This window comes from Carcharodon carcharias, chromosome 14 (assembly GCF_017639515.1).
Source record: "Carcharodon carcharias isolate sCarCar2 chromosome 14, sCarCar2.pri, whole genome shotgun sequence".
Taxonomy (NCBI): Eukaryota; Metazoa; Chordata; class Chondrichthyes; order Lamniformes; family Lamnidae; genus Carcharodon; species Carcharodon carcharias.
In genome coordinates, this window is record NC_054480.1 from 8,266,522 (window position 1) to 8,291,338 (window position 24,817).

The 24,817-nt window shown below is 46.4% G+C and overlaps 1 protein-coding gene across 1 annotated transcript in view; it reads right to left on the reverse strand.

Moving 5' to 3' along the window:
- LOC121286889 (angiopoietin-1-like) overlaps positions 1 to 24,817 on the reverse strand; it is a 154,957-nt gene that overhangs the window by 56,769 nt on the left and 73,371 nt on the right. Inside the window, exon 2 of the mRNA XM_041204112.1 lies at positions 8,934 to 9,089. Within this exon, the coding sequence (XP_041060046.1) occupies positions 8,934 to 9,089 (156 nt within the window). The remainder of the gene's footprint in view (positions 1 to 8,933; positions 9,090 to 24,817) is intronic.

The following is a 24,817-nucleotide window of genomic DNA, read 5'->3' on the forward strand; positions in this document are numbered from 1 at the left end:
GCTTGCTTATCAGGAATCTATCCACACCACCCCTGCCTTAAAGATATTCAAAGGCTCTGCTTCCACCACCTTTTCAGGAAGAGTGTTCCAATGTCTCAGATGGAGCGTGAGGGGTGAGGGCTGGAGCCATCTTTTCTGTTTCGATATTTTTTCAATCCTTTACTCAGTGTCGGTGTCCAGGGGCAGGCCTTCTGTCCATCCCATCTCCGCACCCAGAACGTTCTGCGCTCGTTCTGGGGGTGGTGGACACGACTTCTAGTCCAGACTGCGCCCCCTGAAACAAGAACCCCAACTCCCTGGCCCCCTTTTCCCCGGTGGGAGCTGGGAAATGCCCCAACTCTGTGCACCCGACCCATGAGCAAACGTCTGGGTCCTCGTTTTCGATTTGCCAACGAGGGAAGTAGGTCGTCTATATACATCCTATCAAATTGCTTTAACATTTTACGCACCTCGGGCAGGTCACCTTTCTATCTTCTAAGCCCAAGAGAATATCCTCATCGAATAGAATCGTAAGGATGAATATTACAGGGGGGTGGGGGTGAATGACTTGTGCACCAACTGGAAGCAAAACTGGCGCAGAGCCGACTCACTCCATGCTTGCCCACCCCTCACCCATAAAGCACCCTGGGTGGGCTTAACAGGGCCAGTGAGGGGCTTCTGCCCCTCGTTGGGGGGATGGTGGGGGGGAAGACCCGCCCTCGGGAGCTGCTGGCCAATCTGATTGGCTGGCAGCTCCATCAGTCCCGGTAGCACCGAGAACGTGTTTCCAGGTGCTGCCAGGACTGCAGGAAGAGGAGGAAGATGACCCACGGATCCTCAGAGCCAGGTCGTGTGCAGGTACAGCACGTAATAAGGAAGGTAAGTGGAATTTTGGCATTTATTGCTAAAGGAATAGAGTATAAAATTGGGAAGTGTTGTTGCACCTGTACAAGGCATTGGTGAGACTGCACCTGGAGTAATGTGCACAGTTTTGGTCCCCTTACTTGAGGAAGGATGTAGTTGCACTGGAGGCGGTTCAGAGGTGGTTCACTAGATTGATTCCAGAGATATGGGGCTTGTCTTATGAGGAGAGATTGAGCAGTTTAGGCCTATACTCACTAGAGTTTAGAAGTATGAGAGGAAATCTAATTGAGGTATATAAGATGCTAAAGGGAATAGACAAAGTAGACGTGGAGCGGATGTTTCCCCTTGTGGGTCATTCTAGACTGAGAGGCCATAGTTTTAGGCTAAGGGGTGGTAGATTTAAATCAGAGATGAGGAGGAATTACTTTTCTCAAAGGGTCATGAACTTGTGGAATTCACTACCTCAGGGTGCAGTGGATGCCAGGACGCTGAATAAATTTAAGGAGGAGATAGACAGATTTTTAATTACTAACGGGTTGAAAGGTTATGCGGAGAGGATGAGAAATTGGAGTTGAGGCTGAAATGAGATCAGGCATGATCGTATTGAATGGTGGGGCAGGCTCGAGGGGCTGAATTGCCCACTCCTGCTCTTAGTTCTTATGTTCTTATGTAAGTCCGGGGTCTTGGGCGAGGAGGGTTTGGGCCAGTCAGGGAGGGGAGAGAGGGGGTTGGGGGTCTTAGGTTTAAGGCTGTGGGCGGTTAGAAAGAAAAAGGGGGGTTCTATCTTCAGGAGGCCTGTCCCGATTGGCAAAGTGCAACCCCTAAAGTCCATCATGTTCATGCAAGAGTCGCTCAGCTCATCCCATTCCATGGGTTGAATTTTACTGCCTCTGGCAGGTATGTTTCCCACAGTGGGCATGTAAAATAAGGCTGTTCACCTCTTAAAATGTTTGGCATTCGTAGCTGGGTGGGAGCTGGAAGTCCGATTTTTTAACTCAGATGCTTAAAGGGTGGGAATGAAGTGAGGGGGTGTCGTTCTTTGGGGACTGTCCCTGGCTAATTGCGTAGTGACCCCCACCCTTTAGGTCAAACCCCCTTCCTTCCATCCCTTAAACCCACCTCTTCCCCCCCACACTCTGACTAACCTACCCAAACACCACCGGCCAAAGACTCCAAACTTACCTGCTCCAGGGTCCATGGGCCTTGATCTTCCTCCTTTCCTGTTGACCAGCAGCTGCCACTGGTGCCTTGCTGGTGCTGCTGGGATTGATTGAGCTGCCGGATTGGCCAATAGCTCCAAAGGGCGGGAGTTCCTCCTCAATGAGGGACGGAGGTCCCACTCGGCCCTCATTAGTCTTTCTGTCTTTCTGGCTGCATAGTGGGTCAGTGTGGTGCATGCCAGCTCCACCCCAACATGGTTTCCCCTTGCGTTTCCCCCCCCCCCACTCCACCCCAGTATTCTTCAGCCCGTATATTAAATCTCACTTGCCTGCATTAAATTGCATCTACCACATGTCCGCCCATCCCACCAGCCTGTCTATGTCTTCTTGAAATGTATCATAGAGTCATAGAGGTCCACAGCACAGAAAAAGGCCCTTCGGCCCATCAAGTCTGCGCCGGTCAAACAGGTACCTGACTATTCTAATCCCATTTTCCAGCACTAGGCCCATAGTCTTGTATGCCATGGCATCGCAAGTCAACATCCAAGTACTTCTTAAATGTTATGAGTATCATTCTCATCCTCCTCATGGTTCACAACCCTTCCAAGTTTTGTGTCATCTGTAACCCTCTGTTAACCCTCTAAGTCCAGGTCTCATCCTGATTCCTGCTACAGTTGTATAATGTGTCAATATTCGCAGACCAGATTCACACATTGAACCATGGAGGTTTACAGCAATGAAGAAGGCCATTCAATCCTTTGTGTCGGTGCCAGCTCTTTGCTGGAACAATCCAAACTATCCAGCTCTCTCCTCATAACCTTGTATCACCTTCAGCTTCAAATACTTATCACCACCCCCATTTAAAAGGTAACAATGGTCCTGGTCCCGCAATCTCTGGCTGCAGTCTTTCTATATAATGATAGATTGGAGAAGCTGGAACTGTCTCCTCAGAGAAGAGAAGGTTGAGAGGAGATTTGATCCAGGTATTCAAAATCAGGAGGGGTCTGGATAGAATAGATGGGGAGAAACTGTTCCCATTGGTGGAAGGATCGAGAACCAGGGGGCACAAATTTGAGATAATTGGCAAAAGGAGCAATGGTGACTTGAGAAAAACCTTTTCACACAGCGAGTGAGGATCTAGAATGCACTGCCTGAGCGTGTGGGGAGGCCAGGGGCAATCGAGGCTTTTGGGAGGGAACTGGATTATTATTTGAAAAGGAAGAATGTGCAGGGCTACTAGGTGAAGGCAGCGATGTGGCACTAGGTGAATTGCTCCTTCAGAGAGCCAGCACAAACACAATGGGCTGAATGGCCTCATTCTGTACGGTAATGACTCTGTGATTCTGCGGAAGTGAACTTTTTCCTTTTAAATGTGTGGGACATTTGCCGAATTAAGAGATGAATTAAGATAGTTGTGTTATTCGTCCCCTGCATTGACTGTCAGTTGTTGCCTGTCCAGAGTCACCCGAGTTTGGGGTGATTATATTGTGACTGTTAATCCTTCGATGCAGGAACTCAGCAGCGCATCTGCCCTTGCCACAGCATTGACTGCAGTCCAGACAGTGCTGCTCCATCACCATGAACCTTCCTCCTGCATGAAGAGCATTGCCAGGGGAATAAAACAGATCAAGGGAATTTGGAATGAAGTTAATAAAATATAACACTTAGCCTGGAGTACCATCAAGGCTCTGATCTGATCCTTGGCAACAGAGTGCACTTAAAAAAATACTTTGAGCTCTGTTCCCCTCGTAACACTTTTAAGGTTCAGAAGGACGTCAGTAAGACAAAGAACAAAGTAATAAAATGGAAAGCAAAGGCTGATTTTAAGGGGGTGAGAATGGAACCAGGGGAAATAAACTGGAAGAGATCACTGACGAGCAGAAAACTAGAATATCGGTGGGAACCATTTAAAACAATAATCAGGAGAGTCCCGGAGAACCCTATGCCACTAAAGTACCAGAACAAACTAGCCAGTAATGACAAACCATGGATTAATAAGGAAGGGTAACACTGAAGCTAAAGAAAAGGTATACACTAAACATAGAGACAAGGATTGACCAAATGGAATACAGAATGGCTAGAACGGAAGTAAAAAAAATGGAAGGCAAAGAGAAACTACAAAATTAAATGACAGAAGATATAAAAAGAAAGAACAAAAGAAAGTATTCTACAGCACATAAATGACAAAAAAAATAATCAGGATAGCGATAGGATCACTAAAGGACACAGACAATAGACTTCCAGCTAAAGACAGAAAAATGGCAGAAATATGAAATAATTACTTTGCTTCAGTATTTACCAGGGAGGCTAACGTGGTGACATTTGAACAGGAGTCAACAATGATATAAAACTATTTAAGACAGAAAGAGGAAGTAATTGATCAACCAATCAGACAATGAGTGCTGGAACAGATTCAGGCAGCTAAACAGCCTTATCCTGTTCCTATGCTCCTAGGAGAAACTCCTTTACTGTCAGGAAGATATAGTAATGTTATTGGAATCTATTGTAAAATAGTGGTATCTGTGTCCATATGTGTGTGTGTGTGTGTGTGTGTGTGTGTGTGTGTGTGTGTGTGTGTGTGACTTAGTTGGATTAAAGGCAGTTGGTCTGGAGGCTTTGATGTATTGGAAGATGAGTTAGGTTTGAAATGTTAAGTCAGTAAACAAGGGGGAAGTTTAGAATGTAAGGTGTAAAAGGACATTTGCATTTTCAAATAAACCCGACTAGATTGTTTTCAAAGGGGGGTGAAATGTGTCACCTAGCCAGGTGAAGTTCAGAAACAGTGGGCAGAATTATCCCCCCATTTGGGGGGGGGTTGGGGGGGGTGTTGAGGGTGGGGGGGGATGTTAATGGGCGCACGTGCAGGCGCTCTTCCCATCAGAGGCACGGCGCTATTTTACGTGGGCGGGCCCCCATTTGGGGGGGGGTTGGGGGGGGGTGTTGAGGGTGGGGGGGGATGTTAATGGGCGCACGTGCAGGCGCTCTTCCCATCAGAGGCACGGCGCTATTTTACGTGGGCGGGCCAATTAAGGCCCACCCAGCGTAAAGTCCACACCGAAGTGCTATGCACTCCCTGTGCGGGCGAGGGAATCCCAAAATCGAGAGTGCACTCCTCTGCACATACGCACAAAAGAGCGCACTCATCTCCCTGAGGCTAAGTGCAGCCTCAGGGAGATTGGCTCTACTTTTAAAAATATTAAAAATAGAAAATAAAATTCCCTTACATGTCCCCTCATGTAACAATGTCACATGAGTTGGGATATGTTATTAATTTTCAAAAAAAACTTTATTAAATCCCATATGAAACCTCATCCCGCCAGTGAATGAGGTTTCATGTTTTTTCTACTTCCCGCTGGGGCTCTTGGCCTGGCCGCTGACCTTAAGGTTGGACGGGCAGATCCACTAATGACTTTAATTGCTCTGTCAATGGCCTCAATTGGCCATTGACAGGTCAGTGGGCGCATGGATGATTTTGCTGAGCCTCTGCCTTCCTGAAAATTTAAATGGAGCGGGATGACGTTGGGAGTTCCGCCCGACATCATCCTGCATCATTTTATGTGTCAGTGAGTGGGCCCAGCCCTCGCTCGCTGATGGCAAAATCCTGCCCAGTGTGTTTATTTTTCTCAAAGATTACTGGTAAAATTGGTACTATGATAATTTTTTATGATCAGGAAGGTAAAGTCCAAAGACACAGTGAAACAATGGAAATTTGCATTCAAAGGGGAAAATATGTATAAAGGAGTGAAGGCTGTGCATAAGGGCAGGAATTCTAAGATTTAACAAGTATGAAACACCTTCAGCATCTAAGCCTCAAGCTGCTGTCTACAAAGAACTGAAGTTAAGGAAACTCACTTTGAATTGGATTGTTCAGGGTATCATGTTTTTTTGGCTGGGTCTTTTAAAATCTACGTGTCGCACTGTTGCCTTAACAAAAGTGTAACTGGGAGTTAGATTAATTAGGAGATTTAGAAGTTATCATAGTAGTAATTTGTAGATCTATGTATGTATTTAAAATCATTTCTTCTATTAATAAAGGTTTAATTTAGTTTTGTAAGAAACCTATAAGACTCAGTGGTCTTATTACTACTGAATTCAAGGCGCACATCTTGAAATTTATACAAATTGCAAAGCAAGTTGTGGCAGTTGTTTCAAGTTTCCCTTTGGGACTTGAGCAGCTCAGCATTTACCATCGGCTGTGTCGTAACATTTAACCAGGGAGTGGTTTGAATAAGGAACTTGCTACAAGAAGGGATTGAGATGAATTAATAGATGCATTTAAGGGGAAACTAGATAAACATGTGAAAGAGACAGGAATGGCAGGATATATTGAGGGGGTTAGATGATGAGGGGTGGGAGGAGGCTTGTGGGGCACATAAATCTGTTGGGCTAAGTGCTCCGTGTACAAACTATAAATACTTTGTAGTGCTTCATAATTACATAGAACTTACAGCACTTAACAGACCATTCAGCCAAATGGTTCACACAGATGTTTATGTTCCAAATAATCTTCCTCCAGCCCTCTTCATCTCACCTCCTCAACATTTCCTTTAATTCATAAGAATATAAGAAATAGGAGCAGGGAGTAGGCCATTCGGCCCATCAAGCCTGCTCCGCCATTCAATTAGATTGCGACTGATCTGATTGGTGAGTTTAACTCCCCTTCCCTGCCTGCCCCCCTAACCCTTTACTACTTTGTAACATTGATACATTTGTCTAACCCAGCCTTGAATATGTTGAATGACCCAGCTCCTGCTTTTCTCTGGGGTAGAGAGTTCCAAAGATTAAACACTCTCTGAAAGAAGAAATTCCCCTCATCTCCGTCTTAATAAGGGAGACCTCTTACTTTGAATCGATGTCTGGTCTGGATAGATTGCAGCCCTAGTTTGAAAAAGAATCTAGGAAAGAGAGATTTTAATAATTCATTAGAACAAGGTGTATTGCCAGAGGACTGGCAGATAGCCGGTGGAATCCCTATATTTAAGGAGGAGGACAGAACATGTCCAGAGAATTATAGACCAGCCAACTTAACATTGGTGTAAGGAAAAATAATGGAATCCCTACGAAAGGAGAGAATAGAAGAACATCTAGAAACGACGAATACAATAATGAATAGTCAGCATTGAATTCAAAATGGAAAATCTTGCTTGACTGACCTTACTGCTTTTTTTGCGGAGGTAACAGAGAGCCTAGACAATGGTAATGCAGTTGATGGAATTTTTCTGGATTTTCAAAAGACCTTCGATAAGGTGCCCCATAATAGACCAATGAAGATGATCAGAGAATGTGGAATCAGAGGATAAGTGGCAGAATGGATTTCTAGCTGACCTCAAGAGAGACAGCACAGAGTGGTAGTGGAGAGTAGTTATTCGGAGTGAAAGAGGGTGGGAAGTGGTATACCTCAGGTATTATTATTGTTTAGGCCTGAATGGGTTGCAGGGGAGGTACCCTTTTGTATTTGGTTTATCTGTATGTTTTCTCACCGACATAGACAACAGAGTGAGCGAGAAAGCTGCTAACGGTGGGCGCTTGAAAGCAGCTGAGAACAGTCATGGAGCAAGAAGGTAGTGAGGCCCATGCTTGAGCTGAGGTGTCCACAATTGTCAGGTGCTTAAAGAGATATGGAGGGTCACCTGGCCAAATGCTAATGGAAGGATTCCAAGAAATCTCATACCTCGGAGAATAACGGGAACACTGAGGAGAATCGAAGTGAATTCCTGAGAGCTGTGGCACACTTTGGCTTGGCCCCTGAAGAAGTAAAGGAACCCTCAAGATCCTGTTAAGTCTCGGGCAATACTTGGGTGGGAATAAAAGTAGACCAGGAAATGGACTGTTGAGATTTTCAGGTCTAAACAATAAGTGTTTACAAAATAAATTGTTAAATTAGTTGTATTTGCTTTGTGTAACTCTTGCACAGTAAAAGTTTTAGTTTAAAATGTGAACTGTGGTGGCATAATTCTTTCAGTTAATAACTGGGAGTTCGAATTCCTTTTTAAAAATTGCTGGGGTCTCCATTGAGATCACAGCGCTGATCTGATTGTATTCTTAACTCCACTTTCCTGCATGTCCACTCTAACCCTTGACTCCCTTGTCAATCAAAAACCTCAGCACAGCCCAAAACATTTTGCAGTCATTCAAGCTCTTTCCAACTGCAGTCATTTTGTAAAGTATGGAATCAATTCTTGTCCTCATCAGAAGCAGATTCAATAGTAACTTTCAAAGAAGGAATTAGACAAATACAGAATGGAAACATTTTGAACAGTATGAAGCCCTGAGAGCAGGGAAGCGGTACGCACTGGACAGCTGTTACCAACAGCTCTTTGACTGAACCAGGTTAACACTTCATATGCATGTTATGGACAAAACCTGACACTGAGCCACGTAAGGTTGTACGAGGGCAGGTGGAAGAAGTAGGTTTTAAGAAGTGCCTTAAATGAGAAGCGAGAGGTAGCGAGGTGGAGAGGTTTAGGGAAGGAATCCAGAGGTTAGGGCCTGGAGAGCTAACAGCTCAGCCACCAATGGTTGAGTGATGGACCTGAGGCCCACATTGGAGAAGATCAGAGGGTTGGAGGGTGGCGGAGGATACGGGGATAGGGAGGGTTGAGGCCGTGAAGGATTTTAGGAAAAGGTTTTTAAAATCAAGCTGTTTCTGGATTTGGAGCTAATGTAGGTGACAAAGGGAAGGAGAAATTTGGGCTCTCTCCCCGACAGGCTATGGATGCTGGCTTAGTGAAATTTTCAAGACAGAGATTGATTTTTGTTGGTTAAGGGCACCAAGGGAAATGTGGTTAATAGTGGTCAAATGGTAAGCCTGGACCGGAAGCCAGTGTAGGTTGACAAGTGTGGAGCTGATGGGTGAATGGGATTGGCTGTGAATTAGAATCTGGGCGGCAGATTCGTGCAGAGAGCGGTGAGTGTGAGGAGATAATTTACCTGTGCTTCAACATGGGTGAGTTTGCGAGTCTGTTCAGCTGTCTGGCTCAGGAGGTTAGTGCCAATCTCCAGCATGGTCACCGTGTGGTTCTGTACAGCGTTCTGCTGTATCTGAGCCATCTCTGATTTGATGTTATCCTGGATGTAACTTTCAAGCTGTCAGAGAATAAAAAAGGAAAATTGGAGTAAGCATCTAAGGAGCTTGCAGAAAACTCTGCTGTTGTGTTCCAGTGGATAGCGCTCTCACCTCTGAGCTCAAGCCCCACTCCAGCAACTTGAGCATGTAATGTAGGCTGACACTTTAGCATGGGACTGAGGGAGTGCTGCACTGCCAGCGGTGCTGTCTTTTGGAGGAGATATTAAACCAAGGCTCCATTTGCCCCTCAGATGCGCAGCAACATTTGTTTATATCACAACTTTAACAAAATAAAACATCCCAAGGCCCTTCACAAGTACATAATAAAGCAAAACTTGACACTGAGCTGCATAGGGAGATATTAGGACAGATCACCCAAAGCCTGGTCAACGAGATAGTTTTTAAGGAATGTTTTAAAGGAGGGGAGAGGGGTGGAGAGGTTTAGAGAGGGAATTCTGGGATATAAATGATCCCATACACTTTTCGGAGAAGAGCATTGGAGCCCTTCTTGTCTTGAGCAATGTCTATCCTTCAACAAACATCAGTAAGACGGTTTATCTGGCCATTATCTCACTGCTATTTGAGGGAGTTTGCTGTGTGCATATTGGCTGCCACATTTCCAACATTACAACGGTGACGACACTTCAAAAGTACTTTGTTGGCTGTAATGCATTTTAGGACAAGCTGGAATCATGAAAGGCACTATATAAATGCAACTTCTTTCTTTATTATGTGGATCAGTTACCGCATTGCCATTTGTGGGATCTTGCTGTGCACAAATTAGCTTCTGCGTCTCCTACAGTGCAACAGTGAGTATGTTTTGAAAATACTTAGTTCACAGTGAAGCACTTTAGCATGTCCCGTATACTTAAAAGACTGTGTATACCTGGCTGTTTATTTTTAAGACCCTTTCCTAGATTTGGGGGGTGATCTCTTCAAAGCAGCTCTGTGCTGTTTTTGCCTTGGTGTATGTGTCTAAACTTTTGATAGCTCACAAGAGAACTCGGGGTAGCTTGTGTCTTTGTTGAGTGGGGTTGGCTGAGCGTTAAGAGACACAGCACTGCAGGAGGCAGGAAGTCATAGGATTAGGGCTCATGGGAAAAGCAGCCAGTGTTTCACAGAGTGGGAATAGGCGAGAATATAATAATAGATTAACATCGCTTTTAAAATAGCGGAGTAAAAAAAACATCACATTAAGTACATATTACCTTACATTACTAGGCTGCATTCTGCAGAATGATCTACATTGAAAATATTTCTTTCAAAAGGAAGAACTTTTCAGAGCAGGAGATAAATATTTTCCAAGTACCACAGCTTCTTTCCGATGGGAAGAAATAACTTTCATTTGTAGAAGAGAGAATGGAAGGAAGAATTTCCTTGATAAACTCAATAAAAGCACTCACAATGATCCTTTTCAAACACCTTGATCTCCACCTAGAGGAGTGAGGGTCATTGTTTTGAGCAGGGAGTTCAGGTGGTTCAGTTACTCTCCCATTCTGTAGCCAGTAACCAATTCAGTATCCAGTAATCTAATCCATCCCGAGCTACTCCCAAGGGCATCAAGAGTCAACCATGTTATCTGGAACTGGAGTCATACATAGTTCAGATGAATAGGGTGGCAGGTTCCCTTCTCTGAAGGACATAAGTGAATGATAGGAACATAGGAAGATAAGACTTAGGAGCAGGAGTTGGCCATTCAGCCCTTTGAGCCTGCTCCACCATTCAATAAGATCATGGCTGATCTGCTTGTGTTCTCAACTCCACTTTGCCATGTTACCCCCCAACCCCCCTGCCCCCGTCCCCCCCATAACCCTTGACTCCCTTGTCCATCAAAAATCTGCCTAACTATGCCTTCAATAAATTCAGTGACCCAGCCCCCACTGCTTCCTGGGGAGGGGAATTTCTAACGACCCTCTGAGAGAAAAGATTTCTCCTCACCTCCATCTTAAACAGTGGACCCCTTATTCTTAAACTGTGTCCCCTGGTTCTAGTCTCTCCCTCAAGTGGAAACAACCTCCCAGTGTGCACCCTATCAAACCCCCTCAGGGTCTTGATGTTGGCTAGATCTAATGAATTGACTTTCCCAACTTGTACCTGCTAGAGTTTGAACTCAGAGGGCAGGGAGGTCAGAGGTGGGCAGCTGAGTCATTTGGTTTGCTGACACCATCTTCCTCCAGCCCCCGAGGCCATTTCCAGGAGGCCAGAGTGGGGCAGAATGGCTACTTGCCCACAAGTGACAAGTAACGATTTAAGGCCAAGGGGCCAGCTGGAATTTTCCAGTCAGCCTGCAAATTCCCGGTGCAGGGAAACGCAACAGTTGCCTGGAGGCAGCCACCCAGTGTCAAACCAGGGGATGGGGGGGTTTGGTGGGGGTGGGGGGGTGCGGGCTAGCGCTTCAGAGAGATTTTGAGGCGTTCCCTGCCTGTCTGGCTACAGCTGTAGACACGGAGGTCCAGAGGTTTCCCCTCCACAATGGTGGCCTGGCGGCCAGGTTTATTTCAGATTGTTTAAGTTGCTGAGGGGGCACCTCAAGATGGAGGCCTGTTGTTGGTGCTGCAGCTTTCAGGGCCTCCTCGCCGCCCTTAGTTGGATAGTGAATGCACCATCTGGACACTAATTAGCCAATCAAGGCACAATCATTGTCGGGTGACTGTTCCCGAGACAAGGTGAGTCGGGACCCACATTTGACCCCGACACAAAACTCAGGACCCTGCCCAGAATCTCTCAATTTGCTTGAGCAGTTACATAACCTCTAGGCTACCATACCCTGGCTTGAGGCTTAAAATCCCATGGATTTTTCCGCGGATCTCATGACAATTAATACTTCTAGATTTTATAGCGAGTGAACTATAAGCGATGAAGTTGATTCAAAAGCTACCAATGAAAGTTCAACTGTTGTTCCCAAAAATAACACATTTCTGGAGATTGAATTAAATTGCTCACGGCTTCGTTTACAGATTTGGTGGGTGTTTGGGGGTGGGCAAGGCAGTGACACACTCTGAAATCTGATCCAGAAGTCTTTGGATGAAAACATAGAAAAGCTTCCATTGCTACTGCAATCACTTTGACAATTCAGGTCAATAAAAGTGGTCGGGAATGGTGTGTAGATCTCCCAATGTAATTATTTCAGGATAACTCAACTTCAACTCCTGGTTACAATGGAATAGCCAGCTTGAGTTGGCGAAACGCTGTATTTGTTCGCCTGAGAGCCACATTAACCTCCACCAGGATGATCTTGGATAGTGATATTGCATCCAATTAGAAGCACTAAGAACCGGAGGAGTCAATTTAACCCTTTTATCCTGCTCCACCTTTGAATTAAACCATGGCTGGTCTGCCCCTCTGATTTGCCTGCCTCACCTCCATATCCATTGTGGCTTGATTGGCATCTCACTCAGCACTTCAAAACCACTGGCACACCCTGGCTACCATTGGTACCACCTTCAAGATGCAATGCAGGAACTTACCAAGGCTCCTTCAACAGCACCTTCCAAACTGGCAACCTCTCCACCATCTAGAAGGACAAGGGCAGCAGGCACATGGGAACACCACCACCCGGAAGTTCCCCTCCAAGCCACACACCATCCAGACTTGGAAATATATCGGCCGTTCCTTCACTGTCGCTGAGTCAAAATCCTGGAACTCCCTTCCTAACAGCAATGTGGGTGTACCTACACCACATGGACTGCAGCAGTTCAAGGAGGCAGCTCACCATCAGCTGGTAATGACAGAGTTTACTGATAGAATGGAGGTGGACTGCAGGTTTGTGGCTGTGAGACGGAGCCTCCCTGTATGCCCAGGAGGGTCTTCCACAGCCCACCCATCCCTGCTGCATTGTCAGCTGATAGTGGGTACCGCCAATGAATAGCTGCCCCTGCCACATCGCAAGTGTCTCCCACGCCTGCTGCCGGCCCTTTAAGTTTTAATTATAATTGCGTGTGCTCTGGCTCCCTGCACACAAGCGAAAGCGGCGTCCACTTCTGATTCCACTGCCAAGACCTGTGTTCCTCTCATTGAATTCTGCCCCGTTTCTCTGTCCACTCTTTTGAATACTCGTAGCGTTTTAAACAGTTCAACAATATCACATCACAATCTTCATTACCATGTTAAAGAATAAACTATTACTGCTGACCGGATGCAATTCCATCTTGTGTTTTGATAACCCCAAGTTTTGCTTTTAAAGAGCATGAAATTTGAAGAAACACTTGCAGAATGATATTTTTATTGTAACTGGATCCAGATGGTCGGCTGGTCTCAAATCAAATCTGACCATTTCTGTTTTCTCCTAAATTAATTTGAATGACTCATTTAAAACAGGGTTTGTGTAATAACAGAACAAAAAGCAATCATGGAACAATCTAGCAAACTAACAAATGAAGAGAGCTGACAGGAAAGCCCACAAGTTGCCAAATTGATAAATGTTGAGAATTTCTTTGTACATTGCGAGGGAGAAGCCATGTGAAACAACACACATTGCAGAATGAGGTGGAATCCACAGGACAGAAACAGGCCATTCAACCCAGTTAGGCTATGCTTGTGTTTATTCTCTACACGAACCTCCTCCCAACAACACCCCCCACCGCCCCCCTCTTCATCTCAACCCATCAGCGTATCCTTCTATTCCTTTCTCCCTCATATGTTTATCTAGGTTTCCCTTAAATGTGTCAGTACGATTCACCACTGAAACAGCCTGTGTCCATATGCAGCAAGACCTGGACAATATTCAGGCTTGGGCTGATGAGTTACACTTGCGCCACACAAGTACCAGGCAATGACCATCTCCAACAAGAGAGAATCTAACCCAAAACAAAAATAAAAATACCTGGAAAAACTCAGCAAGTCTGACAGCATCTGCGGAGAGGAACACAGTTAACGTTTCGAGTCCGTATGACTCTTCAACAGGACTAAGGAAACATAGAAAAGAGGTGAAATATAAGCTGGTTCGGGGGGGTGGGACAAGTAGAGCTGGTTAGAGGGCCAGTGATAGGTGGAGATAACCAAAAGGTGTCATAGACAAAAGGACAAAGAGGTGTTGAAGGTGATGATATTATCTAAGGAATGTGCTAATAGGTGACATTAAGGGTAGAAAGCAGGATGAGCAAGGTACAGATAGCCCTAGTGGGGGTGGGGTGGGGTGAAGGGATCGAAATAGGTGAAAAGGTAGAGATAAAACAATGGATGGAAATACATTTAAAAATAATGGAAATAGGTGGGAAAAGAAAAATTTATATAAATTATTGGAAAAAAGGGGGATCGGAAAGGGGGTGGGGATGGAGGAGAGAATTCATGATCTAAAGTTGTTGAACACAATATTCAGTCCGGGAGGCTGTAATGTGCCTAGTCGGAAGATGAGGTGCTGTTCCTTCCAGAGAATCTAACCATCACTCCTTGACATTCAATGGCTGAATCCCCCACTATCAACATCCTGAGGGTGAACACTGACCAGAATCTGAACTGGACTAGTCATACAAATACTGTGGCTACAAGAGCAGGTCAGAGGCTAGGAATTCTGCAGAGAGTAACTCACTTCTTAATTCCTCAAAGCCTTTGAGGCACAAATCAGGAATGTGATGGAATACTCTCCACTTGCCTGGATGAGTGCATCTTCAACAATACTCAGGAAACTTGATACCATCCAGGACAAAGCAGCCCAATTAATTGGCACCACATCTACAAACATTCACTCCCTCCACCACTGACGCACAGTGGCAGCAGTGTGTGTACCATCTACAAGATGCACTGCAGGAACTCACCAAGGCTCCTTAGACAATACCTTCCAAACAAGCAACCACTATCATCTAGAAGGACAAGGGCAGCAGATAGATGGGAACATCACCAACTGTAAGTTCCACTCCAAGTCACTCACGACCCTGACTTGGAAAAAAACACCGTTCCTTCACTGCCGCTGGGTCAAAATCCTGGAACTCCTTCCCTAACAGCACTGTGGGTGTACCTACACCCATAGGAGGTGATTGTGCAGTGGTATTGTCACTAGACCAGAGACCCAGGGTAATCCTCTGGGGACCCGGGTTTGAATCCCACCACTGCAGATGGTAGAATTTGAATTGAATAAAAGCCAAATGATGACCATTGTTGTAAAAACCCATCTGGTTCACTAACGTCCGTTAGGGAAGGAAATCAGCCATCCTTACCTGGTCTGGCCTACATGTGACTCCAGACCCACAGCAATGAGGCTGACTCTTAAATGCCTTCTGAGCAAGGGCAGTTAGGGGTGGGCAACAAATACCCACATCCCATGAAAGAATATAAAATAAATCACTCCCTGTTCCACATGCTCACTACTTCTGAACTTTTATTTATCTTGAATAAGCTAAAAAAAATACCCCAACATAGAGATTTGCTGTTAGTTATGAATCACCACAAGGAGATGGATGATTTTCATCTATCACAGGATCACAGAATCATTACAGAGCTGAAGTGGGGCCCCTCGAGTCTGCACTGACTCTCTGAAAGAGCATTCTACCTAGTCCCACTCCCCTGCCTTATCCCCATAACCTTGCACATTCTCTCTTTTCAGGTAGCAACCCGATTCCCTTTTGAATACCTCGATCGAACCTGCCTCCACCACCCTCTCAGGAAGTTTGTTCCAAACTCCAACCACCCTCTGAATGAAACAGTTTTTCCTCACATCACATTTACTCCTTTTGCCAATTATTTTGAATCTGTGCCCTCTAGCTTTTGATGTTCTCTTGATTGGGAACAGTTTCTCACTATTTACCCTGTCCAGAAACCTCAGGATCTTGAATACCTCTGACAAGTCTCCTCTCAGCCTTCTTTTCTCCAAGGTAAACAGTCCCAATCTCTCCAATCTTTCCTCATAGCCACAGATCTTCATCCCAGGAATGATTCTTATGAATCTCTTCTGCACTCTACCCAGTGCCTTCACATCCTTCCTCAAGAATGGTGCCCAGAACTGCACACAGTACTCCAGGCGATGCTTAACTAGTGTCTTATAAGTTCAACATGACCTCCTTACTCTTGTACTCAATGTCCCTATTAATAAAGTCTAAGATACTATAGCTTTATTAAATGCTCTCTCAACATGCCCTGCCATCTTCAATGACCTATGTACATATACGCTGTCACAAAAGTATAATAATTCTCATAATATTATTGTGATTTATTGTAAAAGTAGGTTAATAGTGGGGTCTGGATAGTTTGCCTGTGTGTGTGAGGGATTTAACTGAATTGGAGAGAGCTGGTGTGGAGGCTTTGACTCATCAAATGAAGCTAGGTTTGAAATGCTAAATACATAAACATGGCTGAAGTTTTAGAATGTGAGGTGAGGAGAATTTGCATTTTTAGATGAATCAAGGTAGTTCGAATTTCAAAGAGATGGTAGGATGTTACACATAGCCAGAGAAGCTAGGACAAGCAGTGTGTTTATTTTTCCCAAAGGTTACTGACAATATTAGCACCATGAATAGATTTATATTATAAGGAAAGTAAAGTTCCAAAGACATATGGGAACAATGGAATTTGCATTAAAAGGGAGAAACATGTATAAAGGAGAAGAGGTTATGTGTCAGGGAAGGCATTGTAAAATCTACCAGAAGTGTGAAAACCCCCAGTATTTGTGCATTAAGCTGCTGTCTACAGAAACCGAAGCTGGGAAAAGCCATTCTGAATTCTACAGTCCAGGGTGTTGTGGTGACTTGCCTGGATCTATCTAAATCTTTTTTTTTTTACTGTTGCCTTAACAGGGGTGTAACTGGAAGCCAGATTAATTAGGGGTTTTAAGACTTATTATGGTAGTAATGTGTTGACCTATACATGTGCTTAAAATCTTTTCGTTTGTTAATAAATGTTTAATTTAGTTTTCTAAAAAAAAATCTCTAAAATTTAGTGGACTTGTTACTACTGAATTCAGGGCGTGCGTCTCAAAATAAATACAAATTGTAAAATCGTTGTAACAGCGGGATCGAGTTTCCCTTGTGGATTCGATCTGCCTGAGCACACATCATTTGCTGCACCATAACAGTACTGTGGTCCCTCTGTTCCTGTACCTCCTTTAGAGACTCTCCCTTTATATTATACCGTCTCACCATATCCCTCCTGCTAAAACTCCGCTGTTAGCCTTGGAAAAGAAGCAGCTCACCCTCAACCTCCCACTGAGTTTTCAGGAATTGGTGGATTTGCTTTGTGAATATGAATTAAACTCACTGCAGAAATTTAGGGCTGGGATTTCATTTCTGAGGTCTCTGTTAATGAGGTGATTATTATTCTTGAAAAGCCACACAACAGGCAGGGCTTTTTTTCACACATCACCCGGGTTCCCCAGCTCCCAAAGAAAATGTGGACAGTGAACCCACCCCGCTCCAGTGGACTTGGGGGGGAGGGGAAACCTATGGTCAGGGGACAACCTTTGGGGGAGCCTTGGATGGGCCATAAAGGAGGAATTACCCTCTCCCTTCCCATCAGTAACCCAAGGAGTGGGACCTGGAAGGCTACAAAGTAGGCCTGCTCCAAAGCCCACCGTGGGAAAATCGCGGAGGGCCCGAGAATCAGCCCAAAATCGAGTAGGCCTTCCCCCACCCCACTACCAACCCACCCCTAGGGGGCTGTAAAGTTCTGCCCAAGCTCTCTGTCACAGAAAGGCCAATTTCACTCGGCTTTAGCCAAAATGTAGTCACTGTTGTAATGCAGCAGCCAATTTCGTCACAGCAAGATCCCACAAACAGCAATGTCACGATAGAAACATAGGGGGGGAATTTTCTCCCTGTCGGGCAGGCTGGGTGGGAGCGGGCGTGGACCCAATCGCTGGCCGCGATCGGCTGCGTGCGTGCCGCCATTTTATGTGGACGGGCCAGTTAAGGTCTACCCCGCGTGACTCACACCTGGAAGCGCTGAGCGCTCCCTGTGCAGACCTGGGGCGGGGGGGGGGAGGCGTTGGGGGTGGGGGTGGGTGGGGGGCTGGAGGGAGAGTCGGGGCCTGCAGCCTTTCCCACATGCGCTGCCTCAGGGAGATCACTTGGCTTATAAAGAATTGAAATAAAGATTTTTAAAAGTTCAGACGTATCCCCTCATGTGACAGCGCCACACGAGCTGGGACATGTCAATGAACTTTAATAAAATTTTTTATTACATTTATAAACACTTCAGGAAACCTCGTCCCACTCGTGGATGAGGTTCCATGAAAAATGCGAAGGCCACCTGGGATCTTCGCCTGCACCTCCCCCCACCCCCCCCCACCTCCCCCACCCCCACCCACCCACCACCACCACCGCCCCCCCCACCCCCCCACCCACACCGACAACCTTAAGGTTGGACGGGCAGCCCTGTTAATTATGTCAATCGCTATTCAAATGGCCCTAACAGGCCTTTGACAGAGTGGTGGGCGCGTAGCCGATTCCGGTGCGTGCCCACCATACTGAAGGTCACAATGACACATGGTGACATCAGGACACACGCCAGACATCACCGCGCATCACTTTATGCGTCGGCGAGCAGGACCCCGCCCCCCCACACAGTGACCACAAGGTTCAGGCCAAAGAAACATGGGAAATAGGGACTCGGTCATCCAGCCCTTCGAGCCTGCTCCGCCATTCAATATGACCATACCTGATCCTCTATCTCAACCCCATACTCCTGCACCCTCCCCATACCCCTTGATGCCTTTAAAGTCTAGAAATCTGTCTATTTCCTTCTTAAATCTACTCAGTAACTTGGCCTCCACAGTCCTCTGTGGTAGAGAATTCCACAGGTTCACCACCCTCTGAGTGAAGAAGTTTCTCTTCATCTCAGTCCTAAATGGTCTACCCCGTATCCTGAGTCTGTGACCCCTTGTTCTAGACCCCCCCCCAGCCAGAGGAAAGATCATCCCTGTATCCAGTCTGTCCGGCCCTGTCAGAGTTTTATATGTTTCGATGAGATCTCTTCTCATTTTTCTAAACTCCGGTGAATACAGGCCTAGTCAGCCCAATCTCTCCTCATACGACAATCCTGCCATCCCAGGAATCAGTCTGGTGAACCTTCGCTGCACTCCCTCTATGGCAAGTATATCCTTTCTTAGGTAAGGAGATCAAAACTGCACACAGTACTCCAGATGTGGCCTCACCAAGGCCTTGTACAGCTGCAGTAAGACATCCCTGCTCCTGTACTCAAGTCCTCTCACAATAAAGGCCAACACACCTTAACTGCTTGCTGCATCTGCCTGCTGGCTTTCAGTGATTGGTGTACAAGGACACCCAGGTCCCTTTGTACATCAACAGTTCCCAACCTGTCACCATTTAAATAATACACTGCCATTCTGATTTTCCTACCAAACTGGATAACTTCACACTTACCCACGTTATCCTGCATCTGCCATGTATTTGGCCACTCACTCAACCTGTCTAACTTGCCTTGAAGCCTCTTATCATCTTCCTCACCACTCACATTCCCACCAAGTTGCATGTTGTCAGCAAACTTGGAAATATTACATTCAGTTCCCTCATCCAAATCATTGATATATATTGTGAATAGCTGGGGCCCAAGCACTGATCCCACTAGTCACTGCCTGCCATTCCAAACAGGACCCACTTATCCCTACTCTCTGTTTCCTGTCTGCTAACCAATTCTCAATCCATGCCAATATATTACCCCCAACCCCATGTGCTTTAATTTTACACACAAACCTCTTCTGTGGGATTTTATCAAAAGCTTTCTGAAAATCCAAATAATGACCAGATAATCTGTTTTGCTGATGTTGATAAGTATTGGCCAGGATAGTGGGGAGAACTTTTGTCTTGTTAATTTATGGGATGTGGGCTTCACTGGCTGGGCCAGCATTTATTGCCCATCCCTACTTGCCCTTGAGAAGGTGGAAGTGAGCTGCCTTCTTGAACCGCTGCAGTCCCTGTGCTGTAATAGTGTCATGGGTTGCGTTATGCCCACCAGACGATTTTCACACCTCATCTGAAAGATGAGACCATTTGGGAGTGTAGAACTTCCTCAGCACCAGCACTGGGAGCATCAGATTCACAGTTATCTTTAGAGCGCAGAACGAGGCCACTCGGCCCATTGAGTCTGCACTGGCTCTCTGAAGGACCATTCCACCTCGTCCCGCTCCCCTGCCTTAGATTATGTTGCTTCTGGACAGGGAACAATTTGGGTGTAGGAATTGACAGTAAACGTATCCAGTAACTGTGCCTTCTCAAGGGCAATTAGGGATGGGCAACACACAGTGACACACACAACCCATGAACAAATAACAAAATGTTGAAAATGGTCAGCCTGGCATTGCTATATCTCTTGCCTGGAGCTATTTCAGCTGTGGAGGATCAGGATTGTATCACAAAGACCTGGAAACAAACTGTATCCTAAAATAGACAGCTTTATGTATTGAGCCTGTCTGTGTGGTACAGATTCCCCCTGTTAAGCAGAGACAGTCCAATGCAAATTGAGATGAATGATGACAGCTCGCAGGCTGTGTTCTCCTCCCCCTCCCCCTCCAACAGAACAGCCACTTAGACAGCTGGACAGGCTAGACACTGAGAGGTTGTTTCTCCGGCTGGAGAGTCTAGAACCAGGGGCCACAGTCTCGGGATAAAGAGTTGGCCATTTAGGGCTGAGATGAGGAGACATTTCATCAAACAAAAAGTTGTGAATCTTGCAAATTCTTGACCCAGAGGGTGTTGGATGTTCAGTTGTTGAGTATATTCAAGACTGGGATCGATAGATTTACAGACATGAAGCGAATCAAGAGATTATGGGCATGGGGCAGGAAAGTGGAGGTGGGGTAGAAATTCAACCATGATCGTATTGAAAGGAGAAGCAGGCTCCCATTTCTTATGTTCTTATAGTCCATTCTATCTTTCAACACCAAAATAGGATTCAATTAAGCACGACGAGAGAGTCAAGGGTTATGGGGGAAAGGCAGCAAAGTGGAGTTGCTACAATCAGATCAGCCATGGCACAGCAGGCTCGATGGGCTGAATGGTCTTCTCCTGCTACTATTTCTTACGATCACAGCGTGACCAATGTTATATTAAATAAATCCTAAGCTTCCTAATCATATCCATCTGCAACATGAAAACCCCCTCGAGAAACATGAGATTCCTGACATTGGCCGGAAGCCAAGAAACAATATCAATTATTGCCAACATTATGTCTGCTTTTCTTTCATATCCATCTACATGTGAGGCAGAATGTGACAGAACTTATTCCTTCACGCATGTTGCAGGAATTGCTCCTTTGTAAAATTACGTTTGATGCAACTGATGAATTCTAAGGTTAAAAGGCAGGGTTAAAGACAGAAATTATCAGGGGCCTGTTTCATGAAGATCTTTGAGCACAACAGTTAATTTATGTCATCAACAACAACTCACATTTATATAGAACCTTTAACGTGGTTATATTGTCTCAAGGGGCTTCACTGGAGTAATTATTAAATAAAGATTTGAATCTGGGTCACATGAGGAACTATTAGGACAGATGACCAAGAGTTTGACCAAGGATATAAGTTTTAGGGAGCAGCTTAAAGGATATAGAGAAGCGGAGGAGTTTACTGAGGCAATCCCAGAGTTTGAGATCTAGACATTTGAAACAAAACACGCTCGCCAATGGTGGGATGATTAAAATTGGAGATCAGTCAGAAGTCAGAATTAGATAAGTGCAGAGATCTCAGAAAGCTGGGGAATTGAAGTAGGTTACAGAGAACATGAAGGGTTAAGGGCCTGAAAGAGGTTACAGAGATACTGTGGGGGAAGGGCCTGAAGGAGGTTACAGAGATCCTGGGGAGTTAAGGGCCTGAAGGAGGTTAGAGAGATCCTGGGAGGTTAAGGACCTGAAGGAGGTTACTGAGATCCTGGGGAGTTAAGGGCCTGAAGGCGGTTACAGAGATCGTGGGGAGTTAAGGACATGAAGGAGGTTAGAGAGATCCTGCGGGTTTAAGGCCCTAAAGAAGGTAACAGAGATCCAGGGGTGTTAAGGGCCAGAAGGAGGTTACAGAGATCCAGTGAGTTGAGGGCCTGAAAGAGGTTACAGAGATGCTGTGAGTTAAGGGCCTGCAGGTGGTTACATAGATCCTGTGGAGTAAAGGGCATGAAAGAGGTTACAGAGATCCTGGGGGGGGCGGGGGGGGGGGTGGGTTAAGTGACTGAAAGAGGTCACAGAGATCCTCAGGGGTTAAGGGCCTGAAGGAGGTTACAGAGATCCTGCGGGGTTAAGGGCCTGAAGGAGGTTACAGAGATCCTGGGGAGTTAAGGGCCTGAAGGAGGTTACAGAGATCCTGGGGAGTTAAGGGCCTGAAAGAGGTTACAGAGATTCTGGGGAGTTAAGGGCCTGAAGGAGGTTACAGAGATCCTGCGGGGTTAAGGGCCTGAAGGAGGTTACAGAGATCCTGGGGAGTTAAGGGCCTGAAGGAGGTTACAGAGATCCTGGGGAGTTAAGGGCCTGAAGAAGGTTACAGAGATCCTGGAGAGTTAAGAGCCTGAAGGAGGTTACAGAGATCCTGCGGGGTTAAGGGCCTGAAGGAGGTTACAGAGAACCTGCGGGGTTAAGGGCCTGAAAGTGGTTATACAGAACCTTGGGGGCTAACGGCCTGAAGGAGGGTACAGAGAATCTTGGTGGGTATAAAGGCCTGAGGCAGGTTACAGAGATCCTAGGGAGTTAAGGGCCTGATGTAGGTTACAGAGATCCTGTGGGGTTAAGGGCCTGAGGGAGGTTACAAAGATCCTGGGGGTTTAAGGTCCTGAAGTAGTTTACAGAGATCCTGTGGAGTTAAGGGCCTGAAGGAGGTTACAGAGATCCTGCGGGGTTAAGTGCCTGAAGGAGGCTACAGAGATCCTGGGGAGTTAAGGGCCTGAAGGCGGTTACAGAGATCCTGGGGAGTAAAGGGCCTGAAGCAGGTTACAGAGATCCTGCGGGGTTAAGGGCCTGAAGGAGGTTACAGAGATCCTGGGGAGTTAAGGGCCTGAAGGAGGTTACAGAGATCCTGCGGGGTTAAGGGCCTGAAGGAGGTTACAGAGATCCTGGGGAGTTAAGGGCCTGAAGGAGGTTACAGAGATCCTGCGGGGTTAAGGGCCTGAAGGAGGTTACAGAGATCCTGGGGAGTTAATGGCCTGAAGCAGGTTACAGAGATCCTGCAGGGTTAAGGGCCTGAAGGAGGTTACAGAGAAGCTGCGGGGTTAAGGGCCTGAAGTTGGTTATACAGAACCTGGGGAGTTAACGGCCTAAAGGAGGGTACAGAGATCTTGGTGGGTTTAAGGGCCTGAGGGAGGTTACAGAGATCCTGGGGAGTTAAGGGCCTGCAGAAGGTTACAGAGATCCTGTGGGGTTAAGGGCCTGAAGGAGGTTACAGAGATCCTAGGGAGTTAAGGGCCTGAAGGTGGTAACAGGGATCCTGGGGGTTTAATGGCCTGATGTAGATTACAGAGATCCTGTGGGGTTAAGGGCCTGAAGGAGGTTACAGAGATCCTGGGGAGTTAAGGGCCTGTAGGAGGTTACAGAGATCCTGGGGAGTTAAGGGCCTGAAGGAGGTTACAGAGATCCTGTGGAGTTAAGGGCCTGAAGGAGGTTACAGAGATCCTAGGGAGTTAAGGACCTAAAGGAGGTTACAGAGATCCTGGGGAGTTAAGGGCCTGAAGCAGGTTACAGAGATCCTGCGGGGTTAAGGGCCTGAAGGAGGTTACAGAGAAGCTGCGGGGTTAAGGGCCTGAAATTGGTTATACAGATCCTGGGGGGTTAACGGCCTAAAGGAGGGTACAGAGATCTTGGTGGGTTTAAGGGCCTGAGGGAGGTTACAGAGATCCTGGGGAGTTAAGGGCCTGAAGAAGGTTACAGAGATCCTGTGGGGTTCAGGGCCTGAAGGAGGTTACAGAGATCCTAGGGAGTTAAGGGCCTGAAGGTGGTAACAGGGATCCTGGGGGTTTAATGGCCTGATGTAGATTACAGAGATCCTGTGGGGTTAAGGGCCTGAGGGTGGTTACAAAGATCCTGGGGGTTTAAGGGCCTGAAGTAGTTTACAGAGATCCTGTGGGGTTAAGGGCCTGAAGGAGGTTACAGACATCTAGGGGGTTTAAGGGCCTGCAGGAGGTTACAGAGATCCTGCGGGGTTAAGGGCCTGAAGGAGGTTACGGAGATCCTGCGGAGTTAAGGGCCTGAAGGTGGTTACAGAGATCCTGGGGGTTTAATGGCCTGACGTAGGTTACAGAGATCCTGTGGGGTTAAGGGCCTGAAGGAGATTACAGATATACTAGGGAGTTAAGGACCTGAAGGAGGTTACAGAGATCCTGGGGAGTTAAGGGCCTGAAAGAGATTACAGATATACTAGGGAGTTAAGGACCTGAATGAGGTTACAGAGATCCTGGGGAGTTAAGGGCCTGAAGGAGGTTACAGAGATCCTGGGGAGTTAAGGGCCTAAAGGAGGTTACAGAGATCCTGGGGAGTTAAGGGCCTAAAGGAGGTTACAGAGATCCTAGGGACTTAAGGGCCTGAAGGAGGTTGCAGAGATCCTGGGAGTTAAGGGCCTGAAGGAGGTTACAGAGATCCTGGGGAGTTAAGGGCCTGAAGGAGGTTACAGAGATCCTGGGAGGTTAAGGGCCTGAAGGAGGCTACAGACATCCTGGGGAGTTAAGGGCATGAAGGAGGTTACAAAGATCCTAGGGAGTTAAGGGCCTGAAAGAGGTTACAGAAATCCTGGGGAGTTAAGGGACTGAAAGAGTTTACGGAGATCCTCAGGGTGGGGTTAAGGGCCAAAAGGAGGTTACAGAGATACTGGGAGTTTCGGGCCTGAAGGAGGTTACAG